Source organism: Pelobates fuscus, chromosome 9, assembly GCF_036172605.1.
Source record: "Pelobates fuscus isolate aPelFus1 chromosome 9, aPelFus1.pri, whole genome shotgun sequence".
Classification (NCBI taxonomy): domain Eukaryota; kingdom Metazoa; phylum Chordata; class Amphibia; order Anura; family Pelobatidae; genus Pelobates; species Pelobates fuscus.
Window position 1 is genome coordinate 88,617,436 of NC_086325.1, and position 12,078 is coordinate 88,629,513.

The window sequence follows — 12,078 nt, forward strand, 5'->3', positions numbered from 1 at the left end:
CAACAATGAAAATCCGCTTTAAAAAAATGAGGACACTGTTCACTGAAGAATTTCTGAGACAATCTATGTTGACATGCTCAGATTGACCTCTGATGAAGCACATCAGGAGCCCAATAATGTCAACAAGAGACATTTTCTTTATATTTATTTTTTTTGTGGATAGAGAGTAAAATAGTATCCAAAAATATTAATTGGGAATAGATAATAGCATTATGTCTCTGTTATCTCGTGATGTATACTTAATTTCGTTAGGTGCCAAGCTTCACAGAAGATAAAATTGAATGGGACATACAAGGTACCAAAAATATTGTTTCTTCTTGTTTTAATAAATAAATCATCACACCTGCTTTTATTACATATAAATTTCACCCTCACATTAAAGCCAGTTTACTAATGTATAATCTTTTAACCATATGTTTGGACAAGCATTCGATTACTGACTGCAGGCATGCGTGTCATTCAGAACCAAATACAAAGATAAACATTAGAAATTAGATTGACAAACATATTCCTGCTCTAACAACTTTGTATTTTGGAATCTTTATTATTATAGCCCCATTTGTGTACAGCCCTTTACAATAGTAGATAGATTACAATCGAAAATTCAGGAAATAACTGCTCCAAACAGATCCTTCGAAGGATGCCCTTTCTACTGTAAACAATGTGAACACTTTAGTTATAATGAACTATTTTATTGTAAGTCTTGTTATTTTATCCTTTTTGATGGAGGTGAACCAGCACTAAATGTCCATTCACTTATATAAAAATAGATACCCTGTCAGCACTTGCACACCTTCAGTTCACTGTAACAATCGGCTCTACACTGCAGATATCAGTCCTCCCTGAGTTAGCATTAGCTGCAGATCCAGCAGTTTGTGAGCTATTACCTTTCTTATAGCTACATTGTTTAGTCCAGGCATGTCGGAATGCAGGCGAGATAGATTGGAGAGCATGAGTCTGTGCTGGGCTTCTCCTCCTGCAAACACACAGCAGGGCTTTGAGCTCTGAGCGAAAACTTTCATTCAACCAACAGTAGATAAATGGATTGTAGCAGGTGCTGCTCATGGCAAACCAGTGGAAAGCAAAGTATAGGGCATTGTTGCTGTTGATGACTTTACTTGACATAAGTACCAAATAGCAATTTAAAGGGAACCAACAAACTGCAAAAATCACAACCACTAGCATCAACATCTTGAGAGTCATCTTTTTCTTACGCCTGTGGGCATAATATTGCTCCATGGTAATATCCCCAATGGCATTTCTTAGCCAGAGCTTCTTTGCCACCATGGTACAGGTAATTGAAATAACAATTAGTGGCAACACATACAAGAGTACAAAGGTTGCTAAGTCCAGATACTTCCAGAAGAGATCAGCAGGATAGGGGAAACTGGGGAGGCAGACCATGCGCACGGTGTTCCTGGGGAAGAGAGGACAAAAGACAAGATGTTATGAACTCATCATAGAAATTTAACTTACTATGTTAACTTTGAACAATGAATTCACATATTAGCAGTCAATAAGATAAAAATCCATAGGAATTAAACTAGACTTGTGCATTTGTATTTGGACAAACCACAATTCTTACAAAATCTGCCAGATTTGGTGGTTTGTGTTGGTAACACAAACCACCAAATGTTCAAATTGACAAATGAAGAATGAATTGCGCAATGGAAACAGTTCTCCCATGTTAATAGTTCTGATGATGTCCTTCTTGCTTGCATTACACAAAGGAGAGAAGGAAGGGGGGAGTGAGCTTATTTTGTTTGGAAATTCATCTCACTCCTGTGGCATAATGTATAAGGGGCTTGGCCAAAGGTTTAAACTGAATCCCTAGTTCAAACAAATGATTATGAGCAAAGATTATATAAATATTTAGCAGGGTTAGATAAATATGTTCAATTTTATTGAATATACTGTGCAATTTAGGGCACCTGTTCTAAAGAAGGATATCACGGCACTAGAAAAAGTGCAGAGACGAGCTACAAAACTGATAAAATGAATGGAGCATTTTAATTATGAAGAAAGGTTAAAAAATGTAAATCTCTTTAGTTTGGAAAAACAGCACCTATGAGGGGATATGATAACATTATACAAATATATTTGGGGCCAGTACAAACCATTATCTGGAAATCTATTCAGAAACAGGGCTATACATCGGACAAGGGGTCCTATGTATAGGAGATTTAATCAAAGGCAAAGAAAAGTTTTTTTTACTATAAGAACTATAATAGTGTGGAATTCTATGCTGAAGAGGTGGTTTTATCAGAGTCCATACAGATGTTTAAACAGCAATTTGATAAATACTTGCAAAAAGAGATATAATTTCTAATTAGTGGGGTTATAGCTGCTTGATCCAAGGAGATATCAGACTGCCATTTTTGGGTCAAGAAGGAATTTTTTCCTAGTGTGTTACAAAATTGGATGCACGCCAGACTTTTTTTTTTATATAACTAGCTTATTGACTCTTCTCTGTTTATTTACTTTTTCTGGCTATTCTCAGTCATCCTGAAGCTTTTACTTCCAGGCACATCTTCTGCTATTTATGACACCCCACTCACTCCCTCCCTCCCCTTCTCTAACATCAGTTGTTTTAAGTGTTTAACTCTATCAGATTCATTAGTATTGCTTCAGACCGATATTACTGTAGGTGAAAGTTTAGGATCCAGTGATCATCAGTCAGTGTGGTTTAATATAGGAACAGTGACTGAGTCACACCACACAAAAACACAAGTTTTAGACTTTAGAAAAACAGATTTTTCTAAAATTAGAATATGTGTAAAGGAGTCATTATCAGACTGGAGCAATTTAAATGGAGTCCAAGAGAAATGGGATTATTTAAAAGTTGCACTATGGAAGGCAACAGAAAATTGCATTAGGCTTGTCAGTAAAAGCAAAAAATTCAAGAAACCACTGTGGTACTCCGCAGATGTGGCCAAAATAGTAAAAAACAAAAAGTTAGCATTTAGTAATTATAAGAAAACCCAGAGTGAGGAAGACAGAATGACCTATAAGATTAGGCTAAGCAAGTTATAAGAGCTTCCAAATCACACACAGAAGAGAAAATAGCACAGTCAGTAAAAAAGGGGGACAAAACTTTTTTTAGATACATAAATGAGAAAAGAAAAGTAAAACAAGGATTAGTTAGAGTAAAAACAAAAGAAGGAAGGTATGTAGATGAGAATAAAGGTCTAGCTGACTGCCTCAATGCATATTTTTGTTCGGTATTTACAGATGAAAATGGAACTCAGTTAAGAAAAAGGATAAATGAATCATTTATTACACGTGAGTTTACAGAGGAAGAGGTTCTATTTCAACTGTCAAAAGTAAAGACAAATAAGTCAATGGGACCTGATGGAATACTCCCAAAGCTATTAAAAGAGCTTAGTGGTGTACTAGCAAAACCATTAACAGATTTATTTAACCAATCATTGTTAACAGGCGTAGTCCCAGAAGATTGGAAGTTAGCGAATGTTGTGCCCATTCACAAGAAAGGTAATAGGGAGGAGTCAGGCAACTATAGGCCAGTAAGCCTTACTTCAGTAGTGGGGAAAGTGATGGAAACCATGTTAAAGGATAGGATTGTTGAACATCTAAAAACACATGGATTTCAAGATCAGAGACAACATGGGTTTACTTCAGGGAGATCATGCCAAACTAATCTTATTGATTTTTTTGATTGGGTAACTAAAATTATAGATCAGGGTGGTGCAGTAGACATTGCTTACCTAGATTTCAGTAAGGCTTTTGACACTGTTGCACATAGAAGGCTTATCAATAAACTGCAATCTTTGAGTTTGGATTCCAATATTGTTGAATGGTAAGGCAGTGGCTGAGTGACAGGCAACAGAGGGTTGTAGTCAATGGAGTATATTCGAAGCTTGGGCTTGTCACCAGTGGGGTACCTCAGGGATCTGTACTTGGACCCATTATCTTTAATATTTTTATTAGTGATATTGCAGAAGGTCTTGATGGTAAGGTTTTTTGCGGATGATACTAAGATATGTAACAGGGTTGATAAGCCAAATGGCAAATGATTTAGGTAAACTAGAAAAATGGTCAGAGTTGTGGCAACTGACATTTAATGTGGATAAGTGCAAGATAATGCACCTTGGACGTAAAATCCCAAGGGCAGAGTACAGAATATTTGATAGAGTCCTAACCTCAACATCTGAGGAAAGGGATTTAGGGGTGATTATTTCTGAGGACTTAAAGGTAGGCAGACAATGTAACAGAGCAGCAAGAAATGCTAGCAGAATGCTTGGTTGTATAGGGAGAGGTATTAGCAGTAGAAAGAGGGAAGTGCTCATGCCATTGTACAGAACACTGGTAAGACCTAATTTGGAGAACTGTACGCAGTACTGGAGACCATATCTTCTGAAGGATATTTATACCTTAGAGAGAGTTCAAAGAAGGGCTACTAAACTGGTTCATGGATTGCAGGATAAAACTTACCAGGAAAGGTTAAAGGATCTTAACATGTATGGCTTGGAGGAAAGACGAGACAGGGGGGATATGATAGAAACACTTAAATACATAAAGGGAATCAACACAGTAAAGGAGGAGACTATATTTAAAAGAAGAAAAACTACCACAACAAGAGGACATAGTCTTAAATTAGAGGGACAAAGGTTTAAATATAATATCAGGAAGTATTACTTTACTGAGAGGGTAGTGGATGCATGGAATAGCCTTCCAGCTGAAGTGGTAGAGGTTAACACAGTAAAGGAGTTTAAGCATGCGTGGGATAGGCATAAGGCTATCCTAACTATAAGATAAGGCCAGGGACTAATGAAAGTATTTAGAAAACTGGGCAGACTAGATGGGCCGAATGGTTCTTATCTGCCGTCACATTCTATGTTTCTATGTTTCTAAGAGAGGAAAATTCTTGAAAGCTTATCTTTGAGATATTATGTTAGTCCAATAAAAAAGGTATCATTGCATACTGCAATACTATGGTATACTGGCATCTTGTCTACTAGACTAATACGGCTAATCCAATCTACACTATTTCTAATACAAACTATAAGCAGATGATACCGAGATTTCAGTTCATGGTCTTCTTCCTCAACTTATATCTCAAATTAACATTAACACTTACATCTTCTCCTCTTTGAGGTTTGACAGTCCAGGGCTCCTATTTGCCGCAGTCGTACTAGGTACGTCTACAGTCCTTAACGACTGTTTTTTTGTCAGAGGTATCTAGTATGTCGTTAAGGGGATATACATAGATATATATATATCATTTCATTCTAAGTGTATTTTGATATAAATATATATATATAAATATCAAAATACAGTTAGAATAAAATTATATATATATATAATTTATTTTTAAAATTAAATTATTTTTACAGTTGTTTTTAATTAATTATTATTTATTTTTTATAATAATATATATAGTTATTATATATATTATATATACACGTGTGTAATTTTACTCTAAGTGTATTTTTAATATTAATATATGTATATATTAATAAAAAAATACACTTAGTATGACATTAAATATATGATGTATATAAATATATATATATATGTATATATATATATATATATATATATATATTTTACTTTATTTTTATGTAAATTAATTAACTTTCTTTTATTTATTTTTTTACTTTATACCCCAGTAGGGGGGTAAAAAGTAAAAAAAAAAAAAAATAAATAAAGTTACCCTGCTGGTAGCACTGTGGACACCTATTGCGGCCATGTGACTGCTCTTTTAGAATGGTCACGCGGCCCTTTGGGGTCCTAATTTGCAGAGGAGGGAATGTCTGGGCTGTCAGACAGTCCCCCCGTGAAGCCTTTTGGTCTGGAGCACCTGTGTCATCTCCCAAGTATTGTATATTCCTCAGAAGTTTTTTATACCCATATATTTAAATAGAGACCTGAGATATTTTTCCAGTATTGGTATAACTATTTCTTCAGGAATGTTTTGTATCCTTAAATTATTTCTTCTTTTTTAAGTCCATAATTTCTTTCTTCCAAAGATTTAAATTTTTTATTTGTTTTTACTTGCATATCTGCACACATAAATTGAATTGTCTCCATCTTTTCCTTGATTGCTAAAGGTGTTTTGGTGCCTCTAGTATCCCTTTAATCAAACTGAAAAATCTTCTATTTCTGATTAGAAATAGTTAACTTAAATTGTAGACATAATGAAAAGTCTGACCTCTTAACAGACGTCAGTCAAATACCTTTAGAAAATATCCACTAATGTTTGCTTAGAACAAATTATTATTATTATTATTATTATTATTATTGCCATTTATATAGCGCCAACAGATTCCGTCATCATTACTGCTTATACTATACCACATACCTCCAAGTTTACTTCTGCAAATCCATTATCCTCATGACATCTCCTATGCTGCCTACTTACTGATTTAACCAATGGGTAAAACATTTTAACCATGTTGGGTTCTGAACATACATTTTTATTGCATATGTCCAATTTAACTCAAGCACATGTCACATGGGTCAAAAAGATATTATCTCCAGATACATTTTAAATCTTGCCCTTAATTAAAATATTTGGGTTGTACCAGTGGACTCTATGTGCTTATTTTTGGGTTTTGTGCCGCTTTAAGTTGGTTTGTGATCATTTACCCAGTTTAAGAATAGATATTATATTTGTGTATACATAAAATGAGTTATACAAGTTAATTCACTAGATAAAAAATGGTGGGAATTCAAACTTAATTCAAAGTCAATTAAAAAGTAAAGGCCAGAATGGCAAAACGTAAAATATAATTGGCTTGGACAATTTTTAAAGTTCAGTTAATTTTTATAATTCTTGTTGTAGTGAATATCCCTGTTAGAAAGTCATTTGAGCTTTGATTACTTACCCAATGTAAAACTGTTCTAGCTTCTGATAAATAGCATGTGGCAAAGAGAATCCACTTGCCATGAACCAGATGACTACAATGCAGATAATGCCTTTTACCGCAGACATCCTTGGCTTAAGTGGGTGCATGATTACCTGAAAAATAAATAAACATGTGTTTGTCCATTAAACCACAATCAATTTGTTTCAGTTTGAACAGAAATTAGCAAATGTTAAGTATAACTGCTAGTGCTCTCTCTTAAAATAAAAAACAATAGAGAACAGTTTAAAATTAGAGTTAGACTAATGATATACTTCAAAGTAATATACAGCAATGCACCCAAAAGAAAACAATTAATAAACATTATTTTATCACTTATAATTTATCAAAAGTTATTATTGGTGTTTAGCAGCATGCAGACAATATACCAATACTGATGTCATCCACTAAAATAATTAATGCATTGCAAGAATGGACAATCTTAAAATAAAAAGAACATGTCCACTAGTGCATAACTTATCAAGACATATAAACCTCTTAACTTCACCATCATGCAAAGAAAATTATGCGCACACACAAAAAAATAAATCCATAGAAAACATTGGAAATTGGTTTTAACTACAGCAATTTGCAAAAGAGGGGGGTCATTACAAAAGCTGCACATACTAGAAAACACAGGTGGTTTACATTTTGAATACTTAGTTGGTTTTTGTTTGCAAATCAGTTTTTTTTTTTTCTTCATTATTTGCATCACGTATTACAGCTTTTGATGTGGCATTTTCTGGGGCTGAAGAAAGAATACTTCTGATGGTAAGCATAATTTTTAATTTTACAGTTATTAGTTTTAATGTCCCTGCCCCTTTACTGTTATTAAGGTGAGGGTGAGTAGGTTGGTGGCTAGGGGATTAGGGACTCCTAGGCACCCAAGGGAAGGTTTGAAAGTGGGAGGCCATGCCAATAATTGTGAGGATGGATAGTGGTATGCCAATCCCCCTTGGTTTCATTTTCATAGAGTACCCACCCGCCGCTCCCATGGGTGGAGGTCTTTAATCTTAATTACATTTCTCCAATTTACCACAAGCACATGTTATATGGGTAAAAAATGAATATCCAAGGTACCCCTTGAATATTACAATGAGGTACACTTGAATATTAGAAGGATGTACCTCACTTTTCTTTTAATAAATAGCCCCCACTTGATAGGGCTTAGTGATTTGTACATCCCCTATTATTTATTTTCAAGTAGGCATCAGGTAGGGCATGGGCAACTATGTCCACCACTCTGTTTTTTTTTTTTTTTTTGACAATTGTTATTTATTTTATCAGTAAGCAACGTATTCAGGGTACAGAAAAGAATGGGATTATACTTAATGAGATTAGATTTGTACAGTCGCTCCTTATACAGGGGGAGGGTACATAACAAAGGAAGAGGGGGGGTTTGAGGGGGGTGCATAACAGGTTAATACATACAAGCATTTTTAGTAACATTAGATCCACATTATTTCCAGTTCAGAGCGACAATATGTCCCCACAATAGCATGTCACACGACACATAACATATCAGCTTGAGCATGCCACGGGTGGCTGTGAGGGTATGAGTAAGCATTTGCAACTTGGGTGTGTTAAGGACATTGCAGCTTATTTGCGAGGTACAGCCCCTGGTGCTTTACCAGGTACTTTACCAGATCTCCATGTTTTCCAAAGCTCCCAAGTTTTCCTATAGAGCATAGAGGGGGGGAAGAGGGATGTGTAGGAGGTTTCGTAAATCCACTGCTTATGCAGTTCCTCTAAGAAGTTTTCCTTCTTGGGAAGGATCGTGGACTTCCATCTCCTTGCTATCAATTGCTGCGCCATCAAGGCTATGTGTAAGGTCAACTTTCTAGCGTGTTGGGGCATTTCTCTAGGGAGATCCAGCAGTAGACACACCTGTGGGGTGAATGGGGGAGAGCTTTGTGTGGCTTCTCGGATCAATGCATGGACTTCAGTCCTATAAGGATGTAGCCGTGGGCAGCTCGACCATATATGGTGCATTGAGCCTTCTGCTGCGTGGCATCTCCAGCAAAGTGGTGAGTTTGAGGGAAAGATCTTGTGCAGTCTGGTCGGCACTAAGTACCACCGGTATAAAATGTTACGGTGTTGTTCAATGTGAGAGGTGGATTTTAGTAGCTCAAGAGGGTCGGACAGGATAGTGTCCCAGGATGTGGGTGGCACTGCACAGCCTAGATCGCTCTCCCATTGTTGGGCATATTTTGTGGTGGAGAAGTGGTTGTGTTTCGTTATGGAGCTGAGACACATAGAGATCGGTTTAAATTGAGTTATACAGATTTGTTCCCATGCAGTTAACCTATTAGCATCTCTAGAGGTGTCTAAGAAACGTTTCACTTCTTTAGAGATATAGGAGTATAGCTGGAGGTACGAGTACTACGAGGACTGTGGGAGTGCGTATTTGTCGGCTAGGCTCGTGTAGTCTAGTAGTTTATGGGCATCAAATAGGTGGTAAAGGTGCGTCGCGCCTCCTCTGTGCCACGGTATGGCATTAAATGTCGGGATAATGTAGGGTATGGCCTTTAGGGGGGTTGCCAGGGAGGGGCTGGGTGTACTGCCTAACCTAGGTCTGCACTTATCCCAGATTTGAAACAACAGCATTATCTGGGGGGGAAGTGTCGGCAAGTCAGGCCTGAGATGTGATGGTGTCCAAAGCAGGTGCAGGATTTCATGGTTATCCAATTGATCTCACTCTAGGGAGACCCATTGTGGTTTGGGTTCAGAGATTATGTGGGGGATAGCTGCGGCTAGTACTGCCGCATGATAGTAGCCTTGGACATTGGGTAGTGCTAAACCTCCCTGTTTCTTCGCTACTCTGGCTTTGCCTCCTGCCCATACAAACTTCCCCATATCAGCCTGATTGGTCTTAAAGTAGGTGGGAGGGAGGCGGAGGGGAATGGTGCGGAAGAGGTACAGTTGCATCGGTAGTATTAACATTTTGATTGTCACTATGCGGTCTGTCCAGGACAGGTACATCGGAGCACCACTCTGTTTTTTTAACAGGATCCTTCCCCATGGCAACATCTACTCAGTCTCTAGTTTTAGACAGTTAGTAGAAATTATCATTCACTTGCAAGAAAGAAAGTGAACAATAGTTTAGAAATGTGGATCCTGCTGGATTCATTTTGTCCCTATTCAGTTTAAAATTTGTGCTTCTTGAAACATTGGAATCATATACTTTGGATAGGATTCACATGCAAAATAATCAGGACACTGAATGCATCTGGGCAATTGCTGCAGATTCTTACACAATCTAGTGTTTAATGAATAAGCCCACTAGTCTCATGCAAAAAAAATAACAACGGTATATTAGCAAACTAGTCTTTCACACTAGGATCAAATGACAAAATGTCAATCTATTATCTCCTGCTCAAAGTTGCTTCAAGTGGCAGTTGCTAGCTGGCTAAATACTGCAGAAACCTAAACCTAGTCTCATGCTAGAATCACGGACTCAGGCTATCTCCACACAGGCACAAAAAGGGTAAAACACACAGTATCAGCTGGTCTGTGTCCCTCAGTTGCTGCATTTACAGTGTCTGGAAAAATTCCTGCTTGGAAGTGTAGATTATTTTACAGTTCCTTATTATTTCCTTCTATTGGTCGTTGGTCACTTGATCTGCAAAGAAAATCAATTTTTAATGACTATCCCCTAACCACCAAACATCATGCCCATATGACTGATGGACAAAAGACTTCTTGTCCATCGTGGCAAATTAAGCTTCCAGAATCAAGAACCAAAACTAGCATGTGCAAGCTTTTAAATTAAAATAACCATATCTACTCACCCTCATTACATTGAGGGGAGACACAATAAAACTAATAATTGGTTGGCTAGTAAGACATGAAAGTGTCGAGATAATTGGGGTGTAGACAATGGAATGTCCACCACCATTATTTATATTAGAGTCACCTACCAGATGTCCATGGGTGGTGACACGTGAGGAGACTATGTCCTCCTTGTATTTAACATGCCCATCCTGTGGGATGGGGCATTTCTAGCATTTGGAGTATTATCATTGCCCAGTAACTAGTTTCAAACATTTAGTAAATATGCTTCCACTTGCCGCATTGCAAATAGGGTCAAAACGTTTTATATATTTATATATTTTTTAAACTTTTTTAATGTGGTACATCGCTAGCAAACACAGAATTAACACTTGCACATGTTTTTTTTTTTTGCTCTCTGCGCACAGACCAGCAAGTGAACTATAATTTGTGACTATGTATACTAACATATGCATTCGTTTTGTGACTCTTACAAATCCCATTCTTTGTAAACAGTTCACCAAATGCATCTGGGTGATTGCTGCAAATTCATTCAGTCTGGACAAATTCTGGCACCTCATTCACCTTAGGGCAGACTGATCTGTCAGGCCATTGGTCCAAGGGCACGATAGCTTGCCCTGTGTTTTACCGGTTGCAGAGGCCCTGGACTCTACAAAGCCAGGTCCATAGTTGCAGACTATGAATTAGTTGTCTCGCAAGCCGTGGCTAATCCAAGCATTTCCATGTGTTACCATGGCAGTGCTCAAAACTTCAAGGGCCAGAGCTGATAAGACAAGCTACCTTTGTCTTCATCCTGCAATTGGTCATCTTTATCTTAACTCCCTGTCAGTCATCATTATGAGAGGTACCCTTTGCACCTGGTATTTACCATAGAGAAACATACAGAGAAAAGGCAAAATCAAACAATGTTTCTATTTCTCATCCTCATTTACGTGTACCTTGGTTATACCTGGGTTGAACTGGACCGTCATTTGCTTTAATATTAATGGAAAAGAGCATCATGTGACAAAGATTATCAGAGCTTATGCTTTATTCAATGGAGTAATTTCTTGAGATAGGTAGAACACTGTAGCGTTAGGAATACATCTCTGTATTCTTAATGCTATGGCCCTAATGCTCCTTGAAGCCATTCTTCCAAGTCCTCTAATTAGTGTACGATAGGGTTTTGAGTGGTCTGTAGGCACTATGACAACTTCAATAAAATTAAGTTGTTTAAGTACCTACAGTGTCCCTAAGGTCACTAAACTGTTATATGCATATATCTGCATGCACATTTTATTAAAGTAACTATTTTTTTTTCTTTTCTTTTCAAAATTATGAATTTACAGCAAATCTTACAGACACATTTTCTATGTCAGGAGAAATCAAATCTTTGTTCCTGTTAAATTGAAAATTGTTCTGCTACACATTTTTCATTCCA

General features: G+C 37.0%; 1 protein-coding gene across 1 annotated transcript in view; it reads right to left on the reverse strand.

Annotated features, from left to right (window-relative positions):
• Positions 1–507: 507 nt before the first annotated feature.
• The window catches only part of LOC134572180 (G-protein coupled receptor 83-like), a 54,006-nt gene continuing 42,435 nt past the window's right edge, over positions 508–12,078 (reverse strand). Inside the window, exons 3-4 of the mRNA XM_063430988.1 lie at positions 6,849–6,982; positions 508–1,417 (exon numbers count right to left, since the gene is read on the reverse strand). Of these exons, the coding sequence (XP_063287058.1) occupies positions 796–1,417; positions 6,849–6,982 (756 nt within the window). The 3' untranslated portion in view covers positions 508–795. The remainder of the gene's footprint in view (positions 1,418–6,848; positions 6,983–12,078) is intronic.